This window comes from Aulonocara sp. 'chitande type north' Nkhata Bay, linkage group LG23, assembly GCF_057382095.1.
Source record: "Aulonocara sp. 'chitande type north' Nkhata Bay isolate Kocher_YH1m ecotype deep benthic linkage group LG23, A_spYH_male_GT1.1, whole genome shotgun sequence".
NCBI lineage: Eukaryota > Metazoa > Chordata > Actinopteri > Cichliformes > Cichlidae > Aulonocara > Aulonocara sp. 'chitande type north' Nkhata Bay.
Window position 1 is genome coordinate 33,098,795 of NC_141365.1, and position 20,984 is coordinate 33,119,778.

General features: G+C 38.8%; 1 protein-coding gene across 2 annotated transcripts in view; it reads left to right on the forward strand.

The window, feature by feature from the left end:
* Positions 1-12,157: 12,157 nt before the first annotated feature.
* xirp2a (xin actin binding repeat containing 2a) overlaps positions 12,158-20,984 on the forward strand; it is a 79,208-nt gene continuing 70,381 nt past the window's right edge. Inside the window, exon 1 of one of the 2 annotated variants that reach the window (XM_086284345.1) lies at positions 12,158-12,492. In XM_086284345.1, coding sequence (XP_086140471.1) covers positions 12,292-12,492 — 201 coding nt within the window. In that variant the 5' untranslated portion in view covers positions 12,158-12,291. The remainder of the gene's footprint in view (positions 12,493-20,984) is intronic. The other variant, XM_086284347.1, reaches the window with a different exon arrangement.

Genomic DNA, 20,984 nt, shown 5'->3' on the forward strand with positions numbered 1-20,984 from the left:
GGTTAGGGATAATCTTATGGACAACAGTGGACTGATCTCTGTTCTTGTTCTGTTAGACCTCAGTGTATCTCTCAAAGTCATTGTACTGCAGTGGTTTGAATCATATAAATATCCAGTTTGCACATGTAAGTGGGGAGTCTTAGTCACACACTAAGGCTAATTATGGCGTTCCACAGGGTTCTGTGCTAAGACCAGTTCTATTTACATTATTCAGTATTATTAGAAGCGGTAGCATTTGCAGAAGATACACAGCTTTATCTATTTATGAAGCCAGATGCCACAGACCAACTGGTTAAACTACAGAAGTGTCTTAAACATGTTAAGGCTTGGATGACCTCTAATTTGCTGCTTCTAAATTTAGATAAAACAAAGACTATTATACTCGAAAAATCTTTCAACAAAAGGGTGTCTAATAGGATACACTGGATAGCATTTCCTTGGCTTCCAGTAAGACTGTGAGGAATCTTGGAGTCATGTTGTTGTTCTAAAATTTAGGTTGTAATTTTTATTAATTAAGTACTAGTAGGTACTACAAAAAGCTGACAATAGCTAGTTTTAGAGGAACGTAGAAACATATTATACTGTATTTGATACTGTACCCTTTTTTCAAAAAGGAGACACAAAATTCTACTTTGAGCGTGTTTATGTAATTTATATGCAGGTATCTTTAGGGTATTTTAGGGGAAAGGGAACACAACTGATTACCAGAGGTGTGGGCTGTATTGGAGTATCATAACCTCCCCTTCTTACATTATAATTACAGACTTTGGGCCTCAGAGCAATTTTGGCAACTTGTCAGGTGAATCAGAGGGGAAAAGCAGTGCTCTGCTCAAACTACTGTATATAAAATGGGGATGGGTACTGCTGGCTTCAGCTGAGTCATTAATCAGACGGTGGAAGGTGTGTCAGTATCTCACTGTCACAACTTCTGTAAAAGAAGCAGACTCTCTTAATTAGGGGAAAGACTAGGACATCACTGGAATACAGTCACTGTTAACGGAAAATAGCTCCTTGTTAGCTCAGATGTGCACAGATTTCCTTAAAACTCTAAATGTTTTAGGACTGTCTTGGTTGACACATCTCTGCATAGGGGTTTGGGTCGGGGACTCTGGATTAGCAGGCTTGAGTAAATGTGGTTCCCCTTTTTAGGAAAGGCCATAGGGTGTGTTCACATTGAAAGGGCTCACACTCCTCAGCTGCCCTAATAAGGAATCTTCCTGGATATTAGTGAGGAGAGTCCATATGTAAGTTCTCGAATTTAGTTGAACAATGCAGTTTTCAAACTGGTGGCAGAACAGGTGACTGGTTCTTTATCCTGTTGCGGATATTCGAGGGTGCGTGGGGTTTGCCCAACCAGCCAGCATATGATTTGTGATCTTGAAGGGGGCATTTGACTGAATTCCTTGTGGTTTCTTTTAGAGGATTTTTGAGAATATGAGGTATCTGGCCTGTTGTTACAAACCGTTCTGTCACTGTGGTGAAAGCTTAGTAAGTACTGCCAGTTGAAGTATGAGTCTGCCAGCACTGCCTTTTAAACAATAGTTTTCATAGTTTTTATGTACAGAATTTCTAGGTGTAGGAAAATGGCTCTGCTTTGTTGGCCTTAGTTTCCCTTTTTACAGATGATGTGGTTCTTTAGGTTCATCAGGCAGTGACCTACAGATAGTAGTATGCAGCCAAGTGTAGGGTAGCAGGAGTTAGCACCTCCATGATGCTAATGGAGCCCGCTAACTGGTGCAGTTTGGGCATCTGACAAGGATGCCTCCTGGGCGCCTCTTGGGTGAGGTGTTCCTGGTATGTCCCACTGGGAGGAGGCTCCGGGGCAGACCCAGGACACGCTGGAGAGATTATATCTCTCAGCTGGCCTGGGAACGCCTTGGTGTTCCCTCGGACAAGCTGGAGGAGGTGGCTGGGGAGAGGGAGGTCTGGGCTTCTCTGCTTAGACTGCTGCCCCCACGACCCGGTCCCGAATAAGCGGAAGAAGATGGATGGATGGAAGGATGGATGGACAGATGGACAGATGGACAGATGGATGGTTCTCAGTACTTCTTTCAGGTCAGGGACGAGTTGCTGCCCCCAGTTTTCTTGTTCACAAGTGAGCGAAGGGTGGTGCATGAAAGCTGGATAGATTAGGTGTTGGCAAATGATTTACAAACAATTGTTAAGTTGAAATGTCTAATAGATAAACCTCCATTGTTAGTGAACCTGTTAACTGTAACTGCTAACTATATAGTTTATTCTCACTTTATCCGAGGAAATCATGCACGAGCACAAAATGCCTGGGCAGAGTACAGAGGAGAAAACTGAAAGGGTTTTTTTTTTGTTGACTAGTGCTACTGTGACTGCCTACCATGTTAGCAATTATCCAGCAAATTGCAGCTGTTTAGCAAACATCCCTTTACACAGTCTCTCAGTATGGATATATTCAACCCATGAGTAAATTCACTCAATTAGTAAGTAGAAATTTCACACCATTGCCTTTTTAAACCAGTTTATATTGTACCTTACATAGTGCTTTGGAAAATTCACATTATAATACATGCCAGTTGCTTTTGAAAAATATGATTAACTACCCAACCCCTACCCCACAAGTCCCTAAACATAGTTGCTATAGCAATGCCAGACTTTGAATGGAAAAATATCAGGAATAAAGCTAGAGCCTCAGCCTTGAGTTTGAGCACACAGCCAGGGAGCGAGTTAAAATGATTCTGTTTCATCAGTCGAAGGGGAAACAGTATGGATTCATACAGAAACCTATTCTTTAAATTAGCTTTGCAATATTATGACCTGGATGATAATTATGGATGAATTTTAATGAGCGCATTTAAGGAAGGTGTGCAAAAATCGTAAACATGAATGAATAAAATGATCTGTCAGTTGGAAGATAATTGCACTGCATTATGTGATCGAATAGCTGATTATCTCTCACCACGAGCCATTCTGATAATTAGTTTAAAGCGTGATTAAAAAGTGTGGCAGTTTGACATCAGTCAGGTTGTTTTTTGTATAGTTTCTTGTTTTAAACCAAAAGTGCAACACACACATTACAATATGTATCAAATGCTTTGCATGAATTAATGTGCATGTTTTAGAAAGTTAAAGCTAATAATAATAAGGTGTCATTTTTTTAATATATTTATGTCAGAAACTAATACATGACCTGCACTGGTTGTTCCAGACGAATATTTCTTTTGGTTTTGTGTCCTGAATTGCCCTATTTTCTCCTGGCAAGGATAGAGTGGTAATGTGCGGGAGAGACAGAGTGATCCTTCCAATCAGCTTCCATGGCAACAGGCCACTGGGGGGAGGGAAGGGAGGATGAGGGACTTTGGAGTTGGAGGAAGAGGAGGAGGCAGCCAGAAGGGTTGTGGGGAGGTGGGGGCTGGGAGGTGGTAGAATCTAACGCTGAAGCATGAGGGGAAGGCTGCGAGAGGTCTGGTTTTTCACAGAGAGGGAAAAAAAACTGTGTGTGTGTATATGTGTACTTTGAAATCTGAACAAAGGCGGAGAGTTAAAATAACTGCAGCAGAGCCTTCGTTATGTTTCATTCTGTTTAATAAAGGATATATATAATATATATAAGGATACATTGCAATGTCTTGTAATGTATGGAAAGTATGACATGTACAGAAACACTAATTGCTAGCTATCCCATCCACATATAATGAGTAACGTCTGAGCTGCTTTGCTTCCTACGGCCACTAGATGGACTGTAATCATGATAACCCAAACATTTTTCCATTCCCAATACTGTTATCAGATATATCACACACAGTATGCATCTGGTACTTTTCCCTTTAAGGGGCCAACAGTGTTCAGTCTGCATCTAATTAATGAGTTCAGGCTACCTATTTGACCTCATGGTAACTATGTGCCATTTCAAAAGACACAGTTACCAAAAAGGTGCCTGCATGTTCCTAAGAATCTAACAGCTTATTGGATTTCAATGTGCGGTATCAGGAGAGGGTCGGTACTGGTCAAAATACAAAAAGAATTTAGTTAACAGACATGGCTGTATTCTCTGATCTTAGTGGACATATATGGTTGCAACCAACAATAAATTTTATTTGTAATAGACAGCTTATTATATAAAATATACATATATAAATATCATGCAGACATATTAACAAAGCACTTTTTAAACTAGAAAGAAATCAAAAAATTTAAAGCTGCTTTCTTCCCATGAAAAATGCAAAGTTTGAAAAACTGAGAATTTTTGCTGTTTTACCTGAAGCAATGACATCAATGATTGATCAGCTGCCAGTCTGTCACAGTGATTTGTGTCTCCAACTGTGTACTGTGTGTTTTTTTGACTACTGGTCGTTTTGCGTCACTTTGAATCTCCTTGTACTCCTTTTGTCATGTCTGTTGGCAGGTTTATTTATTTTATTTTGTTACCTTCCCCAAGCTGATACTTTCGGTAGCATTTGCGTGTCATTCTGTCTGTAAACACAAAAGTTTTGAATGAATTCTGGTATAACTTTATAGGGATGTAGAGTGGGGTCATGTTAATAATCTATTAAAATTTAAAGTACAGCCACCAAGGTCTGATTCATGATTCACTGATTTTGGTCCTCTAGGTCTTTGCTGTGTAGACCCATTCAATGGCCTTAATGATAGAGAATGACCAAGATTTATTACCAAATCGGAGGTAATAGCAAGTAAACAAGTACTGTCTCATTATTCTGATGACAATTTTTTCTCAGTGGTCAGATGACCTCCAAATGTTTTTATAGCCCTTCTGCTTACTAACCATTTAACTGAAGTGATTGCCACAGCCCTCAGCCCTAATATGTCACGCCATCAGTGACCAGCAGAGGGTGTTCTTTGTCAATGACGCCATCTTTTTACTGCAAATCTTTGCTTCAGCTTGAGTCAGGAGCCCATCATTAACTCTTTGTCCTGTTTTGCTGCCTGGCTGGGTGTAATTATTTCCCCAGCGACTCAGTCAAAGGACTCGGTAACCAAAACAGACCTCTACAATAAAAATACAAAATGAGAGAGCTGGTTGGGCTGAGGGAACTGGTTAACATTGGGCACAAAAATGTAAGAGAAATAAAAAAATATATATAATAATTGCGCTGTAATTTAATTTTCCCCAAACATAAACATTTCTGGCTGGTAGATCTGAGGAAGGTCAAAATCTGTGTATTAACAGATTTCTAAATTGGACATAAGAATGCTGGACATAATGAAAAGTGGTGTGTGGGGCTGAAAATATGCAGAAGCATTGGAAAATAGCATTCCGAGCAGATTAAAAGCCTGGCTCACAGTTTTATTTTCCTGCCTGGATCCCTCACTGAGACATTGTGGTATGGTCATTTCCACCCATAATATTCAGCTCACATTAAGTTATCAGTGACATACAGCATGTCCTGCTGGACATCGTGTGGGCAAGATTCTGACAGAAAAACAGGATGTTAGCTGTAGAAAAATGTGCTGAGGGAAATCTGTGTACACGTTTCTACAGCTAACATTTGTTAGTTTGGTTTATTTGATTTTCTGGCTCAAGAATGAGAATAAGAAAATACAAAGAGGAACATATAGCTTTTTCTTATCTGTTATCAGTCTGCATCAAATCTATTCTTAGTATTTTGAACAGTGGGCTCCAGCTCCAGTATGGCTAAGGTCCATGGAATGAACTTTTTATCTTACAAGTGGTTAAAAGAAGAAGAATATTTTTTAGAATTTATCAGAACATATTTAAATGATTTCTTGGGGGAAAGAAAAGAGATGATTAAGGTTACCTACAACCACTGCTATTTTCATTTTCATTTCAACCTATATTCTGTTTTCCACAGTCTTGTTTTATCATAATTGTATTGCAAATTAACGAAATAAGTATCATTAATCTACTAGCAGTAACTAGCTTAGCAACTGTTTTAGGCAGCCCAGCAGTACCAGTAGTGTTTTTAAAGAAACAGTGATTACAAAAAAAGTGCAATTTTTTAATGGTTTTTTTAAATAGCTAATAGCTCCTTTATTCCTACTATAAACTCTGGAGAAAAATACAGATTTTAAGTGATTTTTTTAATGTCAGTGTTTTGCATGTTTTTCCACTAATTTTAAGTCCAGTCACAGGAATCTCTGTTAATTCACAAATATGGTGATTTCCAAAGAGCTATTAGCCAAAAACTATAGTGTGCAGTCCATGCTGGGGTAATTTAATGAAAGTGAAGAAGTCGAGGACAAAAGACCAAGTGTCACCCAAAAACCAGATCCCATCTATACCAGATGATCGGTATCTGAATGTCATTCCCTAAAGAAATAGGAAAAAAATCCAGCAAAGACCTGAAACAGGACCAGGGAGATGTATCTGGCCCTTCAGTGAAACCATCTACTTTCACTGACACCTTAGAAATGATTCAGCGGAAGAGCGACTGTGAAGAAGTCGTTCACGGAGGAATGTTAATTGGTGACAACCAGTCTTATGTAGTGATGAATCTAAAGATTTAGGTTAAATCCCTCATCACTCTGTATAGAAGAGGTAAAAAGACAGGTACTGTGTCCACAGCCATCTGTAAAATATCAGTACATTTCTGAACAACTGCAAATACTCGCCTATTGTGAATCTGAAATTAAAATCACTGACCTTTTTCCAGTTTGTCCTGGCAGAATTTTTCATGGACTGGCTGGACCTCAGATATTACCGAAGCAGTGGACGTGTAGAACATGAAGCACCCAAGATCGAAAAGAAGCTTTGGAAATTCCTTCAATGAGCCTTGGAGTCTAATACTGAAGACTAAAAGAAATGACAAGAAAGCCTGAGTACAGACTGTGCTGAACAATAAGCAAAATATTGACCTTCAAGCTCATTAGATTTGTACACTTGATTTTTGCTGTAGATGCTGTAATTCTATGCAGTTTGCATGTCATAATAAATCACTGCTATCCCATTTCTCATTTTTCTTTAAAAAAATAAATAAAGAAAAGCGTGTTGTCTTGAAATGTGTACAAAGTACCCACCCTATGATTTGTAGTTGCACTGCATTTTCTATCCAATATAAGCCTCTGGTTTTTTTGTGAATGAGTTTTTACTTAAGTAAATGACCTCCAATGATTCCTCTGTGTGTTTCCAGGGAGTAAGCACCAGATGGCAGACTTCACCTTTAAAACAGACTTATTATGTAGCCATTCAAATACACATCCAACAACTCTACTATCAAGGTTAACGTCACCAGTAACAGCATATTTTGGCTAAATGTGACAAAATAAATATTTTTATTGCCCAGTATACATGTCAAAAAGGGCACTAAATGTGATGTTTTGCTGGAAATATATCCCTGTAAGAGCCCATAAGGTGCCCGGATCTTACTTAGTTAACCTAGTGGCCCATTAAAAAACCTGTTACAAGCAGATACAAAGTATTTCACTGTTTATGCTCCCATTAAAACACAGTACAAGTTGGGGCCAGCTGTGGTGTGTGAATGTGAAAAAGATGAAACAGTCATTTTTTTCCAAGTCAGAAGAGGAGGAGGTGGCTGAGAGCCAGTCAGGAGAGCAGATGGCGTCTCCATCTGTCTGGTCTGTTTAAAGAGCTCTGCAGGCGAGGCCCCAAGCCAAACAAGCCAGCTACACGGTCTGGGATGATCTCAGAGCATTCACTCTCGCATTGCACCCTAAAGCTATCAAGATTTGATCCTTTCACAGAACTCCAAAATCACTGCACTTTGCAGTGCAACCCAACTTTAAAGACTCTAAATGAACTGATTTGCTAGAGACAATATTGCAAGTATACGGATGCATAAATCCAACCAGGAAATGTAGCTATTCACAAAGAGTTGAGTTTTACTTCTTTGCACGTTCTGTTGCTTCACCTTCAAAGACCGTGCATTGTGCTGCTTTCCTTTTTGATAGACACGGTTGTTAAGATTGTACATCGCTCTCCTCTAGCCTGCTGTATCTTAATGGAGGCACAGCAGGAAGTAAAAACCTCAGTAATAGGAGAAGTGTTGCTGTCATCTGATACTGAATGCTGTGTCTACCTGTGTCCCTAGAAAGTGATCAGAAAGCGCATTCTGAATAACAAAGTAGAGGTCATAATATAAAATTGGCTGCATGTCTCAATTTCAATTTTATTTATATAGCGCCAAATCACAACAAAAGTTGCCTCAAGGCGCTTCATACAGGCGCTTGTTTCTTTTAACAGCTTTTTTTGTTATATAACACTGAGAAATATTATCATTTCATAAATTCTACAGAAGTGATGGGGAAGAATGCAGTCTTTTCCACAACACTGACTAGACCAAGGAGCTTATCCTGGATTTCAAGAAGAAAGCTCCCCCTCTGGAACCTGTGTGTATTAAAGGTGCTGAACTGGAACATGTTTACAATTTCAAGTTTCAGAGTCTGTCAACCGCCAACAATCTGAGGTGGTCGGAAAATATTTCAGTGACGCTATTTCATTAGGTCAGTAAAAGAAGCAAGCCTGGCAACCAGTCCGGCCTTACAGAGAAGAGGTACTTCACAAGACTGTGAGGAAGTGCCACACAAAGAAAAAGCGAGACCTTGCTCAGACGTATTAAACTGTAACAAGCATAATGGGCACACAGCTCCTTCCATGGACACGTTGCAGGGTGCGTGAAGTCAGGTCAAGGAAGTCAGAGGCATAAGCAGAGAACACCAAGAAAAACAGGAAGCATTAGCACAATAATATTAATCATTTGAGACATTGTAGAAAAATAGCTTCAATGTTTTGATTTCTGTGATGAAATTATGAGTATAAGGTTAGAAAAGCATATGTTTCTGATTAAGTTTGTTTGGTCCTGAGAAGACAGTGTAGAGTAGGTTTGTCAGAATGTTTGTCACATCTTTATCACAGTGCCCAATAGTGCCTGTTTATTCTGAAATTCTGTATCTGAAAGGCTAAAACATGCCAACACTCAGTAGATGCTAACACAGGTCCTAATTGCCCATGGGTTGATCCAGCTTATTTTACATTAAACTTAGAATTCAAATTGAAATATTTAGTTTTAGATTAGAAGTTAGACGTATATTTTATTCCACTATAAATTTGTTAAAACTGTACTAATTTAACTGGCATTAAATACAAGTTGGTCAAAGGCATAGATTATCATCTGATGAAGTTTTGCCTTGTTTTGAACATATCCTAGCTACAGAGGCCCTAAAAGCTGCCCATGGGTGCCCAAACAGCAAAAGTTCCCTTTCTTAAATGTAGTTATCTGGTGTTAAGGTAAAGTGAGTTCATTGCATAAACCAGAGGTCTGTTGTGTCGGGGGAAAGGTTTTCATGCAAGACAGAACCAAACTAGTATAAATCCATGAAATTAAAACAAATGGCTAAAAGAAGCCAGCAGCTAGAGAGGTACAGATGATAACTCTCCAGGTTTAGTCACTTGAATCACAGTTTATATAGTTTATTTATGAGTATAATAATGCAGGATAAGCCAGGCCTTCCAAAGGCCGTTTATCTTTAGCTGAAAAGGAACATCACAATCAATCAATAAATGCTGGGTGTTTTAGGCATTCTCTGCAACATAAAGAAACTAACAATAATAAATAATGTGCATTGAGGTGACATTTTAGCAAGGCATCAGGGCTGTGGGATGCTGCTACATTTCCAGACTTTTCTTGAGAACCAGAAGGACCTTTTGACCCTTTAAGTGGTGCCATGTTAAACTATGCTAAGTGCTCGTATTTGGTAGCAATATCATTCAGTGGTTTACTGGAATATATGACATCTGTGTCTAGATATAATTTGTGGCATTGTAGAAAAATAAAATGTGAATTGCTGCTTCCATCTTCTTGTCTTATCAAAAGAATCATATTTCAGCCTGTCCTCTAAATACAGTCGTCTGGAGTGCTTGGCCAAAAACCAGCGAGGGAGCCCACACACAACCAGCAGCATCTTTTCTTTAATAGAAGCAGACAGTGTTTGTACCCTGCTGAATCTTCACCATAATGTCCCTTATATCATCTGTTAATGAAGAAAATCCTCTCTAAAACTTTGTGTTAGGGGACTTTATGTGTCCCCTTCTACTTATCCCTGCACTTCAAACAGTGTGTATAAGCTTGTGCATATGTGAGTGTTTCTATCTGTTTTGACTATGCTACACATCAAGATGCATATCACAGAAACTCTTAACTACTTCATTAGTCCAGAACATGTTCTCAGTGGCCAATTTTCTTTAAAACTGACCTTCGCTTGCAGAAGTGAAATAACGTTGGAAATAGAAAGTGGCTTAATCAGGTACAAAACTACACTTGTAGTTCTTTTCTTCTGTGTATATCAGAGTAACTGCAGTAAGCTGAGTGGCCTCAGTGGACACAGGATCCAGCAGAAAGTGACACACTCTGGCCATTTCTGAATAATGTATGTGCTGCTGGTATAAATAGAGTGATACTGTGTCCTCTAAAGTACTATCAGATGAATATATCATGACCACTCATTCATTAAGACTGGATTATCTGGATTGCTTCTCGATTCTTTTCTCTCTGTTTGTGTATTGATGTTTCTGCTGTGGCTGTAACTCCCTGTTTCAGCCACATAACTACTGTTTTTCTTTCTATCTAGTCCTGTAACTAAGCTTTTCTCGTGGCTCTTCCTCTCTCCTCCCACTCTGTTCTTCACCATTTGCCTCCTGCTCAGCTTTGCCAGCTCATGTGAGGTGAAAACAGTGACTCCAGGTGCTTCCCTTGCTCCCCATTAAGAGTGTAAACATGGGACAACATAGTGGAAATGACACTTTTACAGGATGAGACAGTTGAAATAAATTTTTCAGAAGTTAAATGTAAGCAGTGCAAGAGGAAACTGAGTTAAAGTGTTCATTTCTCTCTTTGTGTTAGTAGTCAGTAAAGGAAAACACTCCCCGGGAAGAGGTGGTGCAGTTGTTGAAACATTAACAATATATTTGCCTTCATGGATGCAGCGTGGGCCATCAGCTTAGGTGTTAAGGGCCTTCCATCATTTGTTCAGAAATAATAGGCTCTCCTACCCTCCCCGGACCTGGTGTCAACGGGAGGATGGGTGAGGCAAAAAGCTGTTAACCTGCTTCCTGGAAAACTGCTGGGGTTGGTTTGTGGTCCCACAGTTGTCAATGGTGTGTGTTATATCTATAAAAATAGCAGGAAAATCAACCAGTTTGTCTCTATGGTTATCTGGTTTTCTTCAGAACTGATATAAAATGTCACATTTGATGAAGGTTACAAAGGAAATGTTACACACAGCTCAGTGTTAGAACATTTGTTAGTTCAGGCTATATACAGTTTAACCATCAACAGGTGGCTTGAGGCCAGCCGCAGCATGTGCTTCTCAGTTATTAGCACGAGCATAAAATTTGAATCAGTGACTTGAGTGACCAGTGAGAAATCTGAAGGATTGTGAAACAAATAGGAGTAAACCTACCTGGAACCCTTATGTGCTTCCAGGAAGCTTTTATTTTGGAGGAGTTTCTAAAATGCATTTGCAGCAGCTGCAAGTTTTGTGAAAACCCACAGTCAGTTTTCAGGTTTTCACAATCCCACTGCTTATATTTAATTAGTAGTCGTGCACAACTACAGAAATGAACAAGTGTAAGAGAAATTAAGTTGCTAAATGTGCACATGGATTTGTGCATTTTCACAGAAATTTCTAGCTGGACCTCCTTCTTGATGACAAAACGAACTTCATGGCGGATGGCAAATGTGAGTCCTGGAAAAGCACAGGTGTCATTTCTAACATTTACTGTGATAGCATCTAAAACACCAGAACACAGAAGCTGAAACAGCACAAATGGTTTAGCTTTACATCTTTGCCTTACACAAAAGTCTGTTTTATATGTACAATCAACACGAGTCAAATGATACATTTGCCATAAAATGTATCTAAATATAATGTAAATGTATTATTATGAATGTAATTAAGGAATCCTTAAGCTATTTGAACATTATTAACTATATATTTTAAGCTGTTAAAGAAGAAACTTAACAGAAGGTTAGGGTTCCCTGTCCCATTTCCCGCTTCTTTATTCTCAGGCAGACAGCTTCTCTTTTTTGTAAACATGTGACTTTACCTAGTCTTCTGTGAGCATGAGTGATTCGAGGGCAGAGGAGAAAGGAAAAACTTTCCCTGTAAACTTTTGCTATTCTCCTCCTCCTTCCTCGAGCCTCTTACCGTGCCTGCACAACCCAGAGCGCTCTCTAGACAGAGAAGGACTCGAGTAACATCTCATCTCTGTCCCTCATCCTCTCATACCCCCCTCGCTTCCTGACTCACCTGACACAATAGACTTCCCCTCAGTGCATCAACCTGAAGAGAAAAGAGGTAGTGGGGGTGTACGGTTTCTTTACAACAATGGAAATTCAATCAGGAAATAGAGAGGAGGTGGCGAGTGTGACCTCGGGCTCCGTTTCTCAGAGTCCCTCTGGGCTACAGGTAGAAGCATCAGATGATCCGGTGCTCAGAGAGGACCTACAGGCTAAGAGGATTGAGAGGTTTGACATCCCGCTCGATAGCCTGAAGAGGATGTTTGAGAAGCCCGCTGTAGGAAACACAGTAAGTACTTTGACTGTGAAGTTTTGTCTTTATATTGCAATGTGAACTGCACTTTTGTGAGCAGTGACATCCGTTTTTCTCCAGGGGAAATAAGTGGTATAGGTAACTGCCACTTTTTGCTGAGTGTGTCAGGTAGATGGATGGCTTTAATGCAATGCGCATTTGAACAAATTGAAAAGCTCTTGCAACCTTCAGAAAAATGTAAAGTCAGTAGTGGTAACATGACTGTGAAGTCATGCTTCAGGCAAAAGCCATCAAGTTTATGTGGAGTGAAAGTGTACACTATGCAGATTTCACTGCTGCAGACTGTAGCTCTCTTTCTTTATGTACTGGCAGGAGCTGACCTTTACTGGTGACTTATTTTTGGATATAATGGGAAAGAAAACACACAGTGCTGTTTATCTCTCTATTTACTTTAGTACAGTTATCTTGCTGGCAGTTTCCATCACTTTGTTGATTCTGGGGGAAAATGCTTCTAGGACACGTCTCCTTACCCAAGAGGAGGACGGCCTTCTCTCTCTAGCTTTGTTTTTCCATCCAAGCTGGCTTCTCTGAGGGGAAAATCTAAGTCTGTTGGAATTGAAGTGTTCCATTATGAGACAAGCTCCCATTTACCAAATGTCTGATGATGGGACAAAAAGGCCCAGATGACCTACTTTTTTGTTCCTAATGTGGTTTAGAGACCAATTCAAACCCCTTAAATTATTCCAAACGCATAAAATAAAAGGCAACAAAATCCAAAACAGTTGATGAATTATGGACCATGTATTTTTAAATATACAACGGTGCCGAGTGGTGGCAGAGATGCACTGATATTTGACACCCTGTTATTTAAGACCTATTTTGGGGGCTTTATGGTTAAGCAGGATTTTAAAAATAACCCTGTAATTGGTATGTCGGCTGCTGCTGGAAGCAGCGTGAAGCTTCTGTGTTAGACTGAGAAGAGAGAAAGAGAGGAGAGAGGTGGGTCCATCAGAATTCACACCTGGCCCCTGAGATGAAAACATTTTATGTCTGTGACTAATGAGGTACCTCACTAAAGTCAAGATTTAACCATAGCATCTTCAGACGTTTTCTTTAGCTTTTAAGTTTATCTTTTAGTATATCCTATTTTTTTCTTAATCAGAGCGGTGTGGACTACACTTATCTGACCTCTAACAATCTCAGGAATTAACACCTACACTTTGGCTTTATTTTGGCTCTTGCATTTCAGTTTCCCATGTATAAAACTTTGTTATCTCACCATTAGGAAAATGGTGCTAGGCTTTGATACACAAAGAAATGTGGATACATGTGTTCTCAGTGTTATCAGTCAGTCTTGTAGTATTTGGCTTAGTAAAGCTGTTTCAGCAAAGAGTTTTTCTGTAACAAGGCGTTAAATGAGTCTTTGTAAGGTGAGAGAAGTGACTTGTAGTGGCAAACATGAAGAGACACATGCTTGCTCTTCTTTATCCATACGCATTACTGCTTCAGTTATGCTTATGTCTACCGTTAGCACATTTTACATCTGTAGCAGGATATTGTTTTTGTTAATAGCTACTAGCTAACAATAGCATTCAGCAGATAAAGAGAGAAGTATTTTTTCACTGTAGACCAAAAGCAGAAGTCATTTTTAAACATAATCAATACAGTATCACAAAGCAGGAGGGGAAACTGTGATTTTCTTTTAAATTTACTGTCATTTTATTAACGAGCTTAAAACGTCAGTATTGTGTTCATGGCTTATTTTTCTGCTCAAAGAAAGAGTGTGACATAAATATTAATGTTATTTTATTAGACAATTAATATATACCAGTTTTCTAAAGCGAAACCTCAATTAGAGGTAGAACTGCAATACCAATCAACAGCCTTCCTAATTATTAACTGCTGCTTAAAAAATAAAAACATGTTAGGGTTTGTTATGACTTTTCTGTATGAAATTTCATATTTGGTTAAAATAATTACTTTCCTACATGACTGCAATATTAAATACTGGGTAAGTATGCTAATATTATTGCTAAATAATAATTGCTCCCGTTATTTTGTGCAGTAAAACTAAAATTAATGTCTATAATCACGCTGTAGACGCACCACACAAACTGAAATCAGCTGATTGTAGCACAACTGTAGAATTGATAGGCACGCAGACTAAAAAATTCCAAGGAATTATTGGAATTCTTAGTTTCTTCCCCACAAGAACCAGTTCTCAGTTGTCATCCCTAGATAAAAGAAAAGAGTTTTTTTTAGGACAGAGTTTTGCATATTTTACTACTGTATTTACAGTCTACTTCCAGTAAAGACAGCTACCATAATGCTTCTGGGAAACAGTTACCTTTGTCTTTCTTTGTTTCTTAACTAATCAGGTTACCACCTTGCAAAATTTTCTATCAGACTCAAGTCTTCTAATTATGAGTTGGTTCTTTTTATATATATATATATATATATATATATATATATATATATATATATATATATATATATATATATATATATATATATATATATATATATATATTCAAACATATTTCTCTCTTACGTGTGTCTCTCTAAGAAAACAAAAATGGATCAGTTATTTACATTCTTTTTAGGTAACAATCTGTACAGCTGGTCAAAAGTCTGGGTGTCATAAGCTGGCACTGCTACACATGCTGTATCTTGGCACTGTATCATGAGTGCTCATAATCTGCTCCGTAGAAAAAAAAAAAACAAAAAAAAAAGAAACAAGCCTGTAGTCAGTGTCAGTGGAGCATATGGGCAGTATTCCCAGATTCCCAGAGAGAGTGAGGACTAGCTCTCTGCAACCGGCTGGCTATAAAACCTGACCTCATCTCCAGCTTATCTATATTGTAGTGCTTCATATTTGATGATGCACAGCATTTTTCTATCTGCGCTCCATTTCATTTATTTAAACAGCACAATGCCATTCGATGGTCAGCAAAAGTAATGTGTGATGGATTCCCGGGTGGTCGCTCAGCCGTGGCCAGAATCCACAGTGTTGGTGGGGAGAGAGGACTGAGAGGATTGTTCGCAACAATCGTGGATTTGAAATGATGTAAGGTTTTATTGTGCAAGGAGTATGTTTTTTTGCAGTTGTGTAGTATGCGTGGGATACTGGCTTGCGTTTACAACATCTGCCTGCCCTCCTGGTCATGACTGTGTACACAAGGAAGAATAAACACATGCTTTAAACAGATGTGGTGGTGCTGTGTCATGTTTAACTCTTTAAAGCTTGAATGGGCTTTGTATATATGCACAAATGTAGGCCACTGACCAGGACACTAGATGGTTAAAATGTATACACATGGCTTTCTGGCTTTCATGCCATGAGTTGGTGCTCATTCATGATGCGATGGCCGCTGTTTGCCAGTGGGTGGCAGTGTAACATCTGTTGGACTGAGGAGGTAAGCTGAGGTTCACAGCAGTCACAGTATAGGTCAAACTGTGTGCAAAGAAAGATAAATAATATGGTCTTAATCAGGAAGTTATCATGGTGAGACAATTGCTCATCACCTATGCTAATTACAGTTGATTCCTAATCCCAGAAGATGTCTTAAAATGGCCTTTTTATTTGTCTAAGGCTGTCAGATTATCAGGATTTACATAAACGGTGAAACATTTAATTCTGATGCATCTGGTGGATTTTAAACCCAACATAACAGAGTTTAAAAGGATTTCATACTATGGTATAATCCTGGTCACAGCTGGGTAACAGGATAACATGGTTAAAGATAGAGAGCTGTCTAAGCTTTTTTAGGCAGAGGTCTCATGGTCTCTAGTTTCTGGCTCAAACTGTGTCTACATAAATTCGGACAGCGGCACAAGAGGTCTGGAATGTTCCCCCAGTTTATTTTCATAACCTAAATCATCACTGTCACTGACTCACTCTCAGACATTTGGACTGATTCAAGCAATAGTTGGAAATATTTTCTCTAAAGCTTTCACGATATACTCTTGAGGAAAGACCTTTATTCAAAGAGTGTTTGATATGAAAGGCAGTAAAAGAAGCAATGCATTAGGCTTTTCATATAGTTCATTTGTGCTGCTTTTTTAAAGTCGTCTTTTGCCTGCTTTTAAGTGAGTGGGATTTTGCCACTCTGTCACACTTAGGAATCCCATTGTAAAGTGCCAGATGACATGCTGAAAGCTGAAAAATGAGACTGCCTTTTGCTTAATTGTGAACCATTTTCCACAAAATAAAAAGACGAGATCAATCAATATGCACCACCATACCTAAACGCACTTAATTAAATATTAAATAAACTAAGGGCCACAACATGTCCCTGCAAGAAATCAATCCAGACTTGATGAGGATGCTAGCGTCTTTATCAAGTGCATTGGGCTCGTAAAAATTCCATTAACACTTTACCAGGCATCTATTTTGTCTCTGATTCAAATCTTTTAATGGAGCTGGCATCACAGGCATGTGTGTGTGAGTTGCTAGTCTTGCTGCATGATGATGAAGGTTTGTTGCTTGTCTGCTTGGATGTGAGAATAGTCACACGCTACCAAACAGAAGCTCTAAATCGCTCTGCTTTATTTGACTCAAAGGAGTCTTTTTCCTAGCGTTGTTTGGTTTGTTTATGGAGTGTACAAGTATAAAATTTTCTGTTTATTTAAGTCTGTGGTTGTTAAGGTTGTTTCTATAGGTACTGTAATGTATCATATGTACATTTCCAATATATGATAATCAATTTCCATGTGTGGGAAATGAATGCATATCTCCAGTTCTCTGTTTTTTCCATACAGATTTCCGTGTGACTCACATGGTCTTTTTTTCTAAACCAGTATTATATGCACAGCCCCATAAAAGCATGTGTGATAAACAGTCCAAGACCTCAAGGCTCATTCTTTGAAAAATTCAGTGTGGCGTTGCAAGTGCACCACTGCACATACCCCAATCATTGTTGCCATAGCGAAACAAAAGAGGAAGTGCTCCTGAGATAAGGCGCACAATGCAAATTAGGTGGTTGTAAACCTGTTGACTAGAGCATTGAAAATGCAGAGAATAAAGAGGAGGTTACAGTTAAGCCATAGCTATGCTAACAGCTCTGTAAATCTATACTTAGTCACACGAAATCTTTGACTGGAAAATATAAACGACAAATATAATGGCAAACATGGCCATGCTTACAAGTAGTAGACGTTTATAGTCAGTATATCTTCTGTTAGTTTAAAGGGAAACAAAACTAAGATTTTTTTTACTTACTTTCAAAAAATATAAATCTGCACAAGTATGTATAACACGTAGGACACTCCATCTGTAGGACAACCTCAAAAAACCCAGGTTGTATTTGAGTTTTTCTTTTTCTTGCAGAGATGCTGATACTATTATATAATGCAACCTTTGTGCTATTATGTTTGTAAAGTGTTGATTGATGCATGTGAAAGAAACAGCTGGTTGTGGTAGTGACTGATTTCACAAGGGCAGAATTTCAGTTTAAATTCAAGGGGTTTAAATAATTTTTTTTAAAGACACTCTTCAGTTTTTAGAGAATAATTGGACAGTTGACTGGCAAATGGTTTGATGCCCAGGTGAGGCTCGTTCTTTCATTATTTCATGACAAATTAAGCAGATAAAGGATCTGGAATTTATTCCAAGTGTCAGACTTGCATTTGGTAGATGTTCATTTAAACTCTTAACATGAAAGGGAAGAAGTGGAAAAAATGCATCATTAGTCTTTACAACTGCAATAACCCTATCAGAAAAATAATATTATCTTTTTAAGTGGCCAAACAAATAATCTCTCAGCACTCAATCAAAAGGCTCAGAAGACTATCCCTACTACACACTACTAGAATGGCCAATAAGCACTAATTCAATTCAATTGTATTTATACAGTGCCAAATAACAACAGCAGTCACCTCAATGCACTTTATATTGTAAGGTAGACCCTACAATAATACGTACAGAGAAAAACCAACTATCATATGACCCCCTATGAGCAAGCACTTTGGTGACAGTGGGAAGGAAAAACTCCCTTTTAACAGGAAGAAACCTCCAGCAGAACCAGGCTCAGAGAGGGGTGGCCATCTGCCACGACCGGTTGGGGTGAGAGAAGAAAGACAGGATAAAAGACATGCTGTGGAAGAGAGACAGAGATTAATAACAAATAACATAAGAGTCCTTTTGAATTAGTGGTAACGAATGTACTGTACCTAACATTCTTATTTTGTTTACAGGAGTGATTCTGATAGACTGGCGAGATATTTTTTTTCTATTTTCACACAAAATCCAAATTCCACAGCGTATGGATATCATGTGGAAGAAGGAACAGATCTGTGGAGGAAAAACAAACAAAAACCCCTACTCACGGATGTAATTAAAATTACAGGGGGGCAAGGGGGTTTGCTGAAAAACAGAAGGTAATTTTGTCTGTAATTATTACTCCAGGAGGGATGAAAATTCCTTCCTTACACATAGTCTCTAGACTGGATTAAAATCACCAACCAAGGAAGGCAAAATTAAAATCAGCCCACCTACTGTTGAGAAAGCCCATATGCACAGAGCTTAGGTGACTCTTGTTTTAATATAGCAGTCAGTTTGCTCATCTACATGATCTTGTGTGACTCGCTCACATAATTATAGACTTAAATCCCCAAAATATGACCTAGGCATGTAGCCTATGTCATTTACATGGTTTAATTTATATTTGGGGGAGCCTGAAAACAGACACAGATCCCAAGCCTCTTTGGAAGTCGACATGTATAAATAGTAGTGCCTGGTTATGTTGGAATTGCTCAGTGAACATTTAGAGAGCCAGGCGCCTGATGAAAGAGACTGAAATATGATTTACATTCAGCGAGCATGGGGCCATATTGTGAAAGAGAGGACTGCGAGAGTGCATGGGAGGGGCAGGCAGAGGGTACGGAAGATGAAGATGGATAGGGAGCAATAAAGATTCAGAGGGAATCAGTGGGGGTGGGTGGGAGTTGAAAGAGATTTCAAATGAGTGAGTTCATATTTTAGCAGGTGAAGCAGAGTCTGATTAACAAATTATATTCATGTTTCAATAATGATTAGCTTCATCAGGGCCCACTTCAGGGGTGCACAATCACTGACATACCAAGGTTTTTTTTTTTCATTTCCCTACATCTTTTTCTCTTTGGACACGAGCAGATGCTTGTCAGGTTTCAGCTCGAGTTAGAGAACACTGACATTCAGGGGAGAAAAGCCTTGATTGCAGAATAAAGATTTCTGCTGGCCAAGAGACAGAGAGACTAAATGGTGACTACATACTGTATGAATGCATACACAGCATGAGTGCACTCATGGCAGTGCTTTGCAGAGACTCTTGTTCTTGTTGTGCTTCTTTTAATGATCCTTTAGCTTAGCCTCTTTTGTAGAAAAGAATTGGTAACATACAAAGAACTACTTTATAGTTGCTGGGTTTCCGTCAAGTCATTTCCTGTTTAGTTTTGGTATCCGTGATGATGATATCTTTATACCCTGCCCTCATTAGTCTCACCTGTGTTCTGTGAGAAACACTTTTTTCCAATAAGTCCAACCATCATTTACTTTCTTTGTTTACTTGGCTTTCTTCTGTATGACCTTGTGGACCTTTGGAGTTACGCGTTTCACCTGTTCTTTGCTAGACTGACTCCCACTGCCTTCCTGCGTACGTACGACCTCTGCCTCTCTGAATTCAATTTGATTTAAGATTTACTTTTTACTTTTTTGAATTTATTTTTGAATTTTATTCTGCTCCCTGGTGTTGTGCTCTAGGGAGCAGAATATTTCTTTCGCTGTGGAATTATGAACACGCTGAAGTAAAACTGAGTGTTAAAATCACTGATAAATATTCACTGAAGCTTTTGTCTGCGTTTCTCATCCATGACTTTATAAAGGTTTTGTTTTTTTCCAGTTTTTCTTCATGGTGAACTCTGCTGTCTCTCCCTTTTTGTGTTTAAGATGACTTTTCAACCAATCACTGACACTATGATCTTTTTCAGAGAAATGGAAGAAAGTGAGTGTCTTGGCATCTGTGTAGGTTGAACCTCCACAATCTCGGTGTCACCCATAGTCAAAGACCTACAAACAAATATAGGAACATACATCTTATAATCACTTTTTAATGTGATTTACAGTTTTTCTCAGTCGCTTTGGTGCGTTCCTCAGAACACCATTAACATTTGCACAGCAGTTAGTGCATTTCCCAAAACAATTAGTGCAAACTGCAAAACCTAGTGGATAGCCTGCAAAAGCACGTCACATGCACAGAATTGATTATCCATACCTCAAAAGCAAGTATCCATGTCAATGAAACTGTCAGTGCCATCAAAATGAAAAGTCTTGACACCATCTTTATGAACAAGATAGTCAAATGGCATTGTCATGTTTCCACTATGACAGTTTATAATTCCAGTGTTTCCCATTGCAAAAACAATTGGTGACACCTGAAAATGCTGACGACAGCACTATGGCCTACCTGTACAGCCATCTGAAATGTGCAGTAAAGTCACTGTAGATGTTATGGGAGTCTTGGGAGTAACTGAGACACTGAATACGTACGTTT